Below are 13,670 nucleotides of genomic sequence, written 5' to 3' on the forward strand. Positions count from 1 at the left end.
AGAGGAGTAGGAAGACATGGAGTTCATCTCTGCCGACAGATGGATCTAGAATACATCTACAAATGGAAAAACTGTCACAGAGCACCTGCTGAACACTAGCAGAGAACCTTGGACACCTAAAAGGATGAGAAAGATCCCTGCATAACCAGGCAGAATGAAAGGAGGAAGAAGGAAAAGGAGAGGAAGCAGAACAGAACCTGTGCATCTGATGGAAAGTTGAAGGTGAGGAGAGGGTCACACATCTGGGGAAGCCCCTTCACCAGTGAGGAAATCAGCTGGGACAGAAGAGGAACTCCAGGGGTTCAGAAGAGAGACCAGAAACCTGTCTGTGGCAGGCAGGACCAAGAGAGTCCTAGGCAAAGGGTCCCTAATAGCTGGGACATGGAAGCAATCTAGATGTCCATCAGCAGATGAATGGATAAGGAAGTTGCAGTACATATACACAATGGAATATTACTCAGCTATAAAAAAGAATTCATTTGAGTCAGTTCTAATGAGGTGGATGAAACTGGAGCCTATTATACAGAGTGAAGTAAGTCAAAAAGAGAAAAACCAAGACAGTATATTAACACATATATATGGAATTTAGAAAGGTAGTATCGACAACCCTGTGTGCAAGGTAGCCAAAGAGACAGAGATGTAAAGAACAGACTTTTGGACTATGGGGGAGAAGGCGAGGGGGGGATGATTTGAGACAGTAACACTGAAACATGCATATTACCATATGTAAAATAGATGACCAGTGGAAGTTTAATGCATGAAGCAGGGCACTTAAAGCTGATGCTCTGGGACAACTCAGAGGGATGGGGTAGGGAGGGAGGAGGGAGGGGGGTTCAGGATGGGGGACACATGTACACCTGCGACCAATTCATGTCAATGTACGGCAAAAAATACCACCACAATATTGTAAAGTAATTAGCCTCCAATTAAAATAAATAAATTAGCAAAAAGAAAGGGTCCCTGCCACAGCCCTGTAGGCCCCAGCCTAGGATAGGTGTTCACAGGTGTTCCTGGGGGATAGGTGCTGGAATGTGAAGTTTGAAGAGCAAATCCCAGGTGGGAATGGCTCCAAGCTTCGAGGAAACAGCCCGAGGGGGTGGGAATGAGGAGCTCCAAAACTAGAAATGCTCGTGGAAGAAGTCTGGATGGCTGCACTGTTAGGTAATGCACAAAGGGTGGGGTTGCCATTGCAGCTTCTCCCCTGGTCACCAGCTGCTACAGCCACAGGCTCTGCCAGACACAGCTTGTGTGCCACTGACATCACCTCTTCCACCCCTTCCCCCAACCTGGGTGATCCACTCACCCCAATCTCTGCCTAGTGGGTTTTCACTTTCCAGTCGCTATCCCAGCATCCTCCTGCCTGGGTGGCCCACTCACCCTGATCACTACTTCGATTCCTTCTGGCCTGATGGGCTTGTGTGCCCAGGCTACCTCCAGAGCAGACTTTGATGGGTGAAACACACACAGAGGTGGGGCTGAAACCACAGTGGAGCCCAAAGGGCCATGTGACTAAGAAGTAGAGCTGAAATCTCTCCTCGCCTCTGCATGAACCTCAGAGTTACACCTCCACTGACAGCTTCCTAAGTTAAGTACCTGCAAACATCTGAAAGGACAGCAAGTGCTCCTGCAGCTAGGATGGGCTGGCTTTAGCTGCTGTAGACTTTGTGGGCACATACTGCAGGGGTTGAGCCAGGCCAGAGTCTGAGCTGCCTCCACAGCCCCCACAGCAGGTTCAGGTACATAATCACTACAGTCCTGGGACCTGACCTCAGTGGATCTGCATCAGTGGCCTGGTGAAAACAAGACCTCAGAGTCACCAGGGCCAATTGTGAGCATACTGATAGTTAAGGTGGGACTGAGAGCAGTGCCAATGACAGGCTATTTTGTGAGTTCACACAACGGATGAAAGGGGACAGAACAGAGCACATTCACAGGTGAACAGCTCCAGAGGAGGAATACTCAGTGGCTTCTCTCCCAGTGGAAGTTCTCCAATTACACCTAGCTAGCACTACAGATCAGAAACACAGCTAAGAAACAGGTCTGGGGGTCTCTACTCCCAACAACCAGGGAGGAAACCCCACCCCTGACAGGGCAATGACAACTACAGAGCAAAGAGGAGGCCTTGCTAAATGTCCAGAGCACGCTCTGGTCACCACACCACCAGTCAAATCCCCTATCAAAGGGATAATGGCACAAGTCTCTGGACCAATCTCACCCACCACAGGGCAGACAGCAGAAGCAAGAGGAACTACGATCCTGCAGCCTATGGAAAGGAGACCAAAAACACAGTTAAGCTGGACAAAATGAGAAAAGAAATATGTTGCAGATGAAGAAGCAAGATAGAAACCTTTACAAGAACAATTAAATAAAGAGGAAACAGGCAATCTACCTGAAAAAGAATTCAGAGTAATGATGGCAAACATGATCCAAGATTCAAAAAAAAGAATGGAGACATGGATCAAGAAGATATAAGAAATGTTTAACAAATCTAGAAGAACTAAACAAAGACAAACAGTACAATCACTGGAAAAAAATTTATCAGTAGGAATCAACAGCAGAATAACTGAGGCAAAAGAATGAAAAAGTGAACTGAAAGAGAAAAATGGTGGAAATAGATGCTGTGGAACAAAATAGAAAAGAAATAAGGACAGTCTGAGAGACCTCTGTGATAACATTAAATGCACCAAATTTCGAACTACAGGGGTGCCAGAGGAAGAAGAAAAAGAGAAGGGCCTAAGGAAATACTTGAAGAGATTACAACGGAGAACTAACAAGATATGGGAAAGTAAACAGTCAACCAAGTCCAGGAAGTACAGAGAGTCTCATACAGGATAAACAGAGGAACACACTGAGACACATTATAATTTATCATATATTAAAAAGAAAAAATATTAAAAGCAACAAGGAAATACTCATAAGGTTATCAGCTAGTTTTTCAGCAGAAACTCTGCAGGCCAGAAGGGAGTGGCATGATTAATTTATTTAAAGTGATGAAAGAGAAAAACCTACAGAAAAGAATACACAGCAAGAATCTAATTCAGATTCAGCAGAGAAATCAAAAGCTTAACAGACAACTTAAAGCTAAAAGGATTCAGTACCACCAAAGCAGCTTTACAACAAATGCTAACAGAACTTCTCTGGGGCAGGGGGTGGGGGTGGGGGGGTGATGGGGGGAGGAAGGGAGGCAATGCCACAACTAGAAACAAGAAAATCACAAATGGGAAAGCTCACTGGTAAGGCCTTTGGGTTTGATCTTTGGGTTGGGAAGATCCCCTGGAGAAGGGAATGGCAACCCATTCCAGTATTCTTGCCTGGAGAATTCCATGGATGGAGGAGCCTGGTGGGCTACAGTCCATGGAGTCATAAAGAGTCAGACATGACGGAGCGACTAACACCTCAATTATTCATACATATATATATATATATAAAATATATATATGTATATAGATTACGTTATCAAAACCTCACAGGAAATGCAAACCAGAAAAATATGATAGACATACACACAAAAAAGAAGAAGCAATCCATATACAACAAAGACAGTCATCAAACCACAAGAGAAAAGAACAGAGGAAGGAAAGAGAAAAGACCTACAAAAGGTAACCCCCAAAATTCAGAAAATGGCAACAGGAACATATATATTGATAATTACCTTAATTAAATGTAAACAGATTAAATGCTCCAATGAAGAGAACAATAACAAAGATCAGTGAAACTAAAGGCTGGTTCTGTGAGAAGATAAAATTGTAAAAATTTAGCCAGGCTCATCAAAAAAAAAAAAGGGACAGGACTCAATAAAATTAGAAATGAAAATGGAAAAGCTACAATGGATGCTGCTGCTGCTAAGTCGCTTCAGTTGTGTCCGACTCTGTGCGACCCCATAGATGGCAGCCCACCAGGCTTCCCCGTCCCTGGGATTCTCCAGGCAAGAACACTGGACTGGGTTGCCATTTCCTTCTCCAATGCATGAAAGTGAAAAGTGAAAGTGAAGTCGCTCAGTTGTGTCCGACTCTTGGCGACCCCATGGACTGCAGCCTACCAGGCTCCTCCATCCATGGGATTTTCCAGGCAAGAGTACTGGAGTGGGGTGCCATTGCCTTCGGGGACAATGGATGCTACAGGAATACAAAGGATCATAAAAGACTATAAGCAACTACATGCCAATAAAATGGTCAACCTAGAAGAAGTGGACAAATTCTTAGAAAGATACAATCTTCTAAGACTGAACCAGGAAGAAATAGAAAATATGAACAGTTCAGTCACAAGTACTGAAATTGAAATTGTGATTAAAATCTTCCAACAAACAAAATTCCAGGACCAGATGGCTTCAAAAATGAATTACATAAAACACTAAGAGAAGAGTGAACATGTACCCTTCTGAAACTCTTCCACAAAGCTGGAGAAAAAGGGAACACTTCCAAGTTAATTCTACAAGGGGACTATCAGCCTGATACCAAAACCAGACAAAGACATCATAATAAAAGAAAATTATAGGCCAATATCACTGATGAACACAGATGCAAAAGCCCTCAACAAAATACTAGCAAACAGAATCCAACAACACATCAAAAGAATCACATACCATGATCAAGTGGGATTTAGGTCACAAAGAATCAGACACGACTGAGCGACTGAACAGACTGAACTGATAGAAAGATTGTTCAGTATCTGCAAAGCATATGATAAACCACATTGAATTGAAGAATTAAAAACATACATCACAAAAGTTGCAAAAAAGCTTCTGACAAAATTCAACACCCATTTATGATAAAAAAAAAAAAAAAAAAACAACCACTCCAGAAAGTGGGCCTAGGTGGAATTTAATACTTATTTAGTTGTTAAGTTGTGTCCGACTCTTCTGCAACCCCAAAACACTGTCGCCTACCAGGCTTTTCTGTCCATGGGATTTCCTAGGTAAGACTACTGGAGTGGGTGGCCATTTCCTTCAAGAGATCTTCCTGATCCAGGGATTGAAACCAAATCTCCTGCATTGCAGGAAGATTCTTTATCACTGAGCAATATGGGAAGCCCAAAAGGAACCTAACTCAACATAATAAAAGCCATATAGACAAACCTACACAAACATCATTCTCAATCAGTTCAGTTCAGTCACTCAGTCATGACCAACTCCTTGCGACCCCATGAATCACAGCACGCCAGGCCTCCCTGTCCATCACCAACTCCCAGAATTCACTCAAACTCATGTCCATCGAGTCGATGATGGCATCCAGCCATCTCATCCTCTGTCGTCCCCTTTTCCTCCTGCCCCCAATCCCTCCCAGCATCAGGGTCTTTTCCAATGAGTCAACTCTTCTCATGAGGTGGCCAAAGTATTGGAGTTTCAAAATCAGCATCAGTCCTTCCAATGAAAACCGAGGACTGACTGCTTTAGAATGGACTAGTTGGATCTCCTTGCAGTCCAAGGGACTCTAAAGAGTCTTCCCCAACACCACACTTCAAAAGCATCAATTCTTCAGCGCTCAGCTTTCTTCACAGTCCAACTCTCACATCCATACATGACTACTGGAAAAATCATAGCCTTGACTAGATAGACCTTTGTTGGCAAAGTAACATCTTTGCTTTTCAATATGCTATCTAGGTTGGTCATAGCTTTCCTTCCAAGGAGTAAGCGTCTTTTAATTTCATGGCTGCAGTCACCATCTGCAGTGATTTTGGAGCCCCCAAAAATAAAGTCTGACACTGTTTACATAGTTTCCCCATCTATTTCCCATGAAGTGATGGGACCAGATGCCATGATCTTCGTTTTCTGAATGTTGAGCTTTAAGCCAACTTTTTCATTCTCCTCTTTCACTTTCATCAAGAGGCTTTTTAGTTCTTCTTCACTTTCTGCTGAAGGGTCATGTCATCCGCATATCTGAGGTTATTGATATTTCTCCCGGCAATCTTAATTCCAGCTTGCGCTTATTCCAGCCCAGCGTGTCTCATGATGTACTCTGCATAGAAGTTAAATAAGCAGGGTGACAGTATACAGCCTTGACGTACTCCTTTTCCTATTTGGAACCAGTCTGTTGTTTCATGTCCAGTTCTAACTGTTGCTTCCTGACCTGCATATAGGTTTCTCAAGAGGCAGGTCAGGTGGTCTGGTATTTCCATCTCCTTCAAAATTTTCCAGAGTTTATTGTGGTCCACACAGTCAAAGGCTTTGGCATAGTCAATAAAGCAGAAACAGATGTTTTTCTGGAACTCTCTTGCTTTTTCCATGATCCAGTGGATATTGGCAATTTGACCTCTGGTTCCTCTGCCTTTTCTAAAACCAGCTTGAAGATCTGGAAGTTCGCGGTTCACATATTGCTGAAGCCTGGCTTGGAGAATTTTGAGCATTACTTTACTAGTGTGTGAGGTCAGTGCAATTGTGCAGTAGTTTGAGCATTCTTTGGCATTGCCTTTCTTTAGGACTGGAATGAAAACTGACCTTTTCCAGTCCTGTGGCCACTGCTGAGTTTTCCAAAGTTGCTGGCATATTGAGTGCAGCACTTTCACAGCATCATCTTTCAGGATTTGAAATAGCTCAGCTGGAATTCCATCACCTCCACTAGCTTTGTTCATAGTGATGCTTTCTAAGGCCCACTTGACTTCACATTCCAGGATGTCTGGCTCTAGGTGAGTGATCACACTATCGTGATTATCTTGGTCTTGAAGATCTTTTTTGTACAGTTCTTCTGTGTATTCTTGCCACCTCTTCTTAATATCTTCTGCTTCTGTTAGGTCCATACCATTTCTGTCCCTTATCAAGTCCATCTTTGCATGAAATGTTCCCTTGGTATCTCTAATTTTCTTGAAAAGATCTCTAGTCTTTCCCATCCTGTTGTTTCCCTCTATGTCTGCACTGATCACTGAGGAAGGCTTTCTTATCTCTCCTTGCTATTCTTTGGAAGTCTGCATTCGGATGCTTATATTTTTCCTTTTCTCCTTTGCTTTTCGCTTCTCTTCTTTTCACAGCTATTTGTAAGGCCTCCTCAGACAACCATTTTGCTTTTTTGCATTTCTTTTCCATAGGGATGGTCTTGATCCCTGTCTCCTGTACAGTGTCACAAACCTCATTCCATAGTTCATCAGGCACTCTATCAGGTCTAGTCCCTTAAATCTATTTCTCACTTCCTCTGTATAATCATAAGGGATTTGATTTAGATCATACCTGAATGGTCTAGTGGTTTTCCCTACTTTCTTCAATTTAAGTCTGAATTTGGTAATAAGGAGTTCATTTTCTGAGCCACAATCAGCTCCCGGTCTTGTTTTTGTTGACTGTATAGAGCTTCTCCATCTTTGGCTGCAAAGAATATAATCAATCTGATTTTGGTGTTGACCATCTGGTGATGTCCATGTGTAGAGTCTTCTCTTGTGTTGTTGAAAGAGGGTGTTTGCTATGACCAGTGCATTCTCTTGGCAAAACTATTAGCCTTTGCCCTGCTTCATTCTGTATTCCAAGGCCAAATTTGCCTGTTACTCCAGGCATTTCTTGACTTCCTACTTTTGCATTCCAGTCCCCTATAATGAAAAGGACATCTTTTTTGGGTGTTAGTTCTAAAAGGTCTTGTAGGTCTTCATAGAACAGTTCAACTTCAGCTTCTTCAGTGTCACTGGTTGGGGCATAGATTTGGATTACTGTGATATTAAATGGTTTGCCTTGGAAACAAACAGAGATTATTCTGTTGTTTTTGAGAGTGCATCCAAGTACTGCATTTTGGACTCTTTTGTTGACCATGATGGCTACTCCATTTCTTCTAAGGGATTCCTGCCACAGTAGTAGATATAATGGTCATCTGAGTTAAATCCACCCATTCGTGAAGCACGCTGGCTGCGACGGACCATGCAGAAGCACGGCCGAGAGGAGCTACCCCTCGCCCAAAGTCGGGGCTGTGACCGAGAGTGCCAGGCTGTGTCAGCATAGGAGTGGCTGAGAGGAGCTACCCCACGTCCAAGGTCAGGGGCAGCGGCCAAGATGAGCTACCACACACCCGAGGTCAGGGGAGGCAGCTGACTGAGAGGAGCTACCCAACGCCCGAGGTCAGGGGAGGCGGCTGAGAGGAGCAACCCCATGTCCAAGGAGCAGCAGCTGTGGGGGTGCAGGAGGGCCGAGAGGAGCTACTCCACATTCAAGGTCAGGAAGGGTGGCTGTGAGGAGATACCCTTCATCCAAGGTAAGGAGCAGTGGCTGCACTTTGCTGGAGCAGCCGTGAAGAAATACCCCACGAACAAGGTAAAAGAAACCCAAGTAAGACGGTAGGTGTTGCAAGAGGGCATCAGAGGGCAGACACACTGAAACCATACTCACAGAAAACTAGCCAATCTGATCACATGTACGACAGCCTTGTCTAACTCAATGAAACTAAGCCATGCTGTGTGGGGCCTCCCAAGATGGGTGGGTCATGGTAGACAGGTCTGACAGAATGTGGTCCACTGGACAAGGGAATGGCAAACCACTTCAGTATTCTTGCCTTGAGAACCCCAGGAACAGTATGAAAAGACAAAATGATAGGATACTGAAAGGGGAACTCCCTAGGTTGGTGGTGCCCAATATGCTACTGGAGATCAGTGGAGAAATAACTCCAGAAAGAATGAAGGGATGGAGCCAAAGCAAAAACAATACCCAGCTGTAGATGCAACTGGTGATAGAAGCAAGGTCCAATGCTGTAAAGAGCAATACTGCATAGGAACCTGGAATGTCAAGTCCATGAATCAAGGCAAATTGGAAGTGGTCAAACAGGAGATGGCAAGAATGAACGTCGACATTCTAGGAATTAGCGAATTAAAATGGACTGGAATGGGTGAATTTAACTCAGATGACCATTATATCATTCTCAATGGTGAATACTAAAAACATTTCCTGTAAGATCAGGAACATGACAAAGATGTCTACTCTTGCCATTATTATTCTACATAGTTTTGGAAGTCCTAGCCATGGCAATCAGAGAAGAAAAAGAAAAAAAGGAATCCAAATTGGAAAAGAATTGTAAAACTGTCACTGTTTGCAAATGACATGGCACTATACATAGAAAATCCTAAAATGCTGCCAGAAAACTACTAGAGCTCATGAATGAATTTGGTAAGCTGCAAGGTTAGAAAATTAATACATAAAAATATTTTATATTCCTATATACTAACGATGAAAGAGAAATTAAAGAAAATATACCAGTTAGTGTGCATCAAAAGAACAAAACATCCAGGAATGTACCTATCTAAGGAGACAAACATGGATAGAGGAGCCTGTTGGGCTATTGTCCATGGGGTCACAAAGAGTTGGACATGAATAAACAATTAAGCACAGCACAGCAAGCAGACAAAAGAACTGTACTAAGAAAACTATAAAATACTGATAAAAGATATCAAAGATGATACACAAACAGATGGAGAGATATACTATTCTCTTGGATTGGAAGAATCAATATTGTGAAAATGGCTATACTACCTAAAGCAGTCTAATTCAATACAGCCCCAAATTATCAATAGCAATTTTTCACAGAATTAGAACAAAGAATTTTACAGTTTGTATGGAAACACAAAAGACCTCAAATGACCAAGCAATCTTGAGAAAGAAAACAGCTGGAGGAATGCAAGCTGCCTAACTTAAGACTATACTACAAAGCTACAGCCATCAAAACAATATGGTACAGACACAAAATCAGAAATATAGACCAATGGAACAGGATAGGAAGCCCAGAGGTAAACCCACACACCTATGGTCAGCTAATCTATGTAAAAGGAGCAACAATAGACAATTCAGAAAAAACAGTCTCTTCAATAAGTGGTGCTGGGAAAACAAAACAGCTACATGTAAAAGAATGAAATTAGAACACTCCCTAATAACATATACAAAAATAAACTCAAAATAGATTAAAGACTAAATGTAAGGCTTGATACCATAACATTCTTATAGGAAAACATAGGCAGAGAACTCTTAAGACACAATTTGCAGCCAAGAACTTTTTCAATTCACCGTCTATAGTAATGAAACTAAAAACAAAAATAAATAAAAGTTATGACCAACCTAGATAGTATATTCAAAAGCAGAGACATTACTTTGCCAACAAAGGTCTGTCTAGTCAAGGCTATGGTTTTTCCTGTGGTCATGTATGGATGTGAGAGTTGGACTGTGAAGAAGGCTGAGCGCTGAAGATTTGACGCTTTTGAACTGTGGTGTTGGAGAAGACTTGAGAGTCCCTTGGACTGCAAGGAGATCTAACCAGTCCATTCTGAAGGAGATTAACCCTGGGATTTCTTTGGAAAGAATGATGCTAAAGCTGAAGCTCCAGTACTTTGGCCACCTCATGCGACGAACTGACTCTTTGGAAAAGACTCTGATGCTGGGAGGGATTGGGGGTAGGAGAAGAAGGAGACAACCGAGGATGAGATGGCTGGATGGCATCACTGATCGATGGACGTGAGTCTGAGTGAACTCCGGGAGATGGTGATGGACAGGTAGGCCTGGCATGCTGCGATTCATGGGGTTGCAAAGAGTCAGACATGACTGAGCGACTGAACTGAACTGAACTGAATGAAGCTTAAAACCTTTTGCACAGCAAAGGAAACCACAGGCAAGAAGACAACCCTCAGAATAGGAGAAAATATTTGCAAATGAAGCAACTGACAAGGATTAATCTCTGAAATACAGAAACAGCTCATGTAGTTTTATAACAAAGAATCCAATTAAAAAAAAATGAGTGGGCGGACTTTCTGGCAGTCCAGAGGATAAGACTTCACCTTCCATTGTAGGGGGTGCAGGTTCCATCCCTGGTCAGGGAGCTAAGAACCCACAAGCCTTGTGGCAAAAAGAAACACAAAAAATATTCAAAAGATACAATAGGTTGCTTCCATGTCCTGGCTATTAAAACAGTGCTGCGATGAACATTGGGATACACGTGTCTCTTTCAATTCTGGTTTCCTCGGTGTGTATGCCCAGCAGTGGGATTGCTGGGTCATAAGGCAGTTCTATTTCCAGTTTTTTAAGGAATCTCCACACTGTTCTCCATAGTGGCTGTATTAGTTTGCATTCCCACCAACAGTGTAAGAGGGTTCCCTTTTCTCCACACCCTCTCCAGCATTTATTGCTTGTAGACTTTTGGATCGCAGCCATTCTGACTGGTGTGAAATGGTACCTCATTGTGGTCTTGATTTGCATTTCTCTGATAATGAGTGATGTTGAGCAGCTTTTCATGTGTTTGTTAGCCATCCATATGTCTTCTTTAGAGAAATGTCTGTTTAGTTCTTTGGCCCATTTTTTGATTGGGTCATTTATTTTTCTGGAATTGAGCTGCATAAGTTGCTTGTATATTTTTGACGAATGGATACGAAAGCTGTGGTACATATACACAATGGAGTATTACTCAGCCATTAAAAGGAATACTTTGAATCAGTTCTAATGAGGTGGATGAAACTGGAGCCGATTATACAGAGTGAAGTAAGCCAGAAAGAAAAATACCAATACAGTATACTAACACATATATATGGAATTTAGAAAGATGGTAATGGTAACCCTGTATGCGAGACAGCAAAAGAGACATAGAAGTATAGAACAGACTTTTGGACTCTGTGGGAGAGGGAAAGGGTGGGATGATTTGGGAGAATGGCATTGAAACATGTATACTATCATGTAAGAAACAAATCGCCAGTCTAGGTTCGATACAGGATACAGGATGCTTGGGGCTGGTGCACTGGGATGACCCAGAGAGATGATATGGGGAGTGTGGTGGGAGGGGGGTTCAGGATTGGGAACTCATGTATACCCGTGGCAGATTCATGTCAATGTATGGCAAAACCAATACAGTATTATAAAGTAAAAAATTAAAAAATAAATAAAAAATAATAAGATTTAAAAAAAAAGACAATTCCTACGTCACTGTTATTAAAATGTTTTTAATTGTTAAAAAAATAAAATAAATTAAAAAGATGCAATATTGTTAACAAATTAAAGACTTTAAAAATGGTTCAATCAAAACAAATTTTTTTTAATGAGTGGAAGTTCTAAATAAACATTTGTCCAAAGACATACAAATGGCCAAGAGGCACATGAAAAGATGCTCATCATCACTAATCAATAGAGAAATGTAAATCAAAACCACAATGAGGTATCACCTCACACTAGTCAGCATGGCCATCATCAAAAAAATGTACCAACAATAAATGCTGGAGAGGAGGTAGAGGAAAGGGAACCCTCTTGCTCTGTTGGTGGGGTAAATATATACAACCACTGTGGAAAATAGTATGGAAGTTCTTCAAAAAACTAAAAACAGAGCTATCATATGATCCCATTCCTTGGCACATATCCAGAGAAAACTATAATTCAAAGAAGATGCATGCACCCCAGTGTGCACTGCAGCATTATTTACGATAGCCAGGACATGGAAGAAGCAACCTAAACATCCATCACCTGAGGAATGGATAAAGATGCGGTAGATATATACAATGGAATATTACTCAGCCATAAACAAGAATGAAATAATGCCATTTGCAGTGACATGGACAGACCTAGAGATTATCATACTGAGTAAAGTAAGCAAACACACAAAGACAAATATCATATGATATCACTCATATGCAGAAGCTAAGGGAACAAATGAACTTATCTATAAAACTGAAACTGAGTCACAGATCTAGAAAACAAATTTATGGTAATGAGAAAGTAAGGCGTGGGGAAGGGATAAACTGGTAGACTGGGACTGACATATACATACTACTATATATGAAATAGATAACTAATAAGAACGTCCTATTAGCTCAAGGAACCCTACTCAATACTTTGTAACGGCCTATATGGGAAAAGAAACTAAAAAACAGTGGAGATATTATACATATATATATATATATATATATATATATATATATGTATAACTCATGTTGCTGTACAGCAGAAACTAACACAACATTGTAAATCAATTATACTCCAATAAAATTTAAAAACTTCACACATTCTCAAGTCTCACCCCATACTACTGAATAATAAAATCTGTGGGTGGGACCCAGGAATCTGTTTTAATAAGCCCTCCAGGTAATTCTAGTATGTGCTCAAGTTTGATAACCAGTGCCTTGGTAATATAGCCCCTTGTGTTATATATATTGGAAAACATGTTCAGAGAAGGATTTAAAAGACTTGAGAGACAAGAAACATTTTTCCACCATTTATTCCCCCAGTGTCTGGCATGTAATATGGGCACACGATAAAGATCTGTTGGAGGCAAAAATGAATGCCTCCTCCAAAGAGTTGTGCTATCACCTAATGATGGTGCTAGTCCAAACAATATAAAGCTAACTTACCAGAAATATACATATTCTTAATGAGTGCATCTCTTTGAAAAGATATGTTCACCATGACATATACCTGTGGTGGATTCATGTTGATGTATGGCAAAACCAATACAATATTGTAAAGAAATTAACTTCCAATTAAAATAAATAAATTTATATTAAAAAATAAAAACTATTACTTTTGAGTGTTGCATAAAAAAGGAAGTTACGAAAGGTGATCACTAACAAAACTATTCCGTTTTTCCATACCTTGTTATTTTGCCTTAGTTTACTTAACTCTAGTTTATACTTTTCTGCTTCTTCTAGAGCTCTATTCAAGCGAACTTCCATGGCACTTTGACTAGCAACAGCCTGTTTTTGTAGTCTTGTTTTATTCTCTAATTCCTGTACAGCAAAAGAGACAGATAAAA

At 41.3% G+C, this 13,670-nt stretch overlaps 1 protein-coding gene across 5 annotated transcripts in view; it reads right to left on the reverse strand.

Annotated features, from left to right (window-relative positions):
• TEX9 (testis expressed 9) overlaps window positions 1–13,670 on the reverse strand; it is a 168,368-nt gene that overhangs the window by 22,494 nt on the left and 132,204 nt on the right. For 4 of the 5 annotated variants that reach the window (XM_069596432.1, XM_069596437.1, XM_069596434.1 and 1 more), the window contains one exon: window positions 13,510–13,644. The exons of the other annotated variant lie outside the window; for it this stretch is intronic. In XM_069596432.1, coding sequence (XP_069452533.1) covers window positions 13,510–13,644 — 135 coding nt within the window. The remainder of the gene's footprint in view (window positions 1–13,509; window positions 13,645–13,670) is intronic. 5 annotated transcript variants of the gene reach the window in all.

The sequence above is a fragment of the Ovis canadensis genome, chromosome 7 (genome assembly GCF_042477335.2).
Source record: "Ovis canadensis isolate MfBH-ARS-UI-01 breed Bighorn chromosome 7, ARS-UI_OviCan_v2, whole genome shotgun sequence".
Classification (NCBI taxonomy): domain Eukaryota; kingdom Metazoa; phylum Chordata; class Mammalia; order Artiodactyla; family Bovidae; genus Ovis; species Ovis canadensis.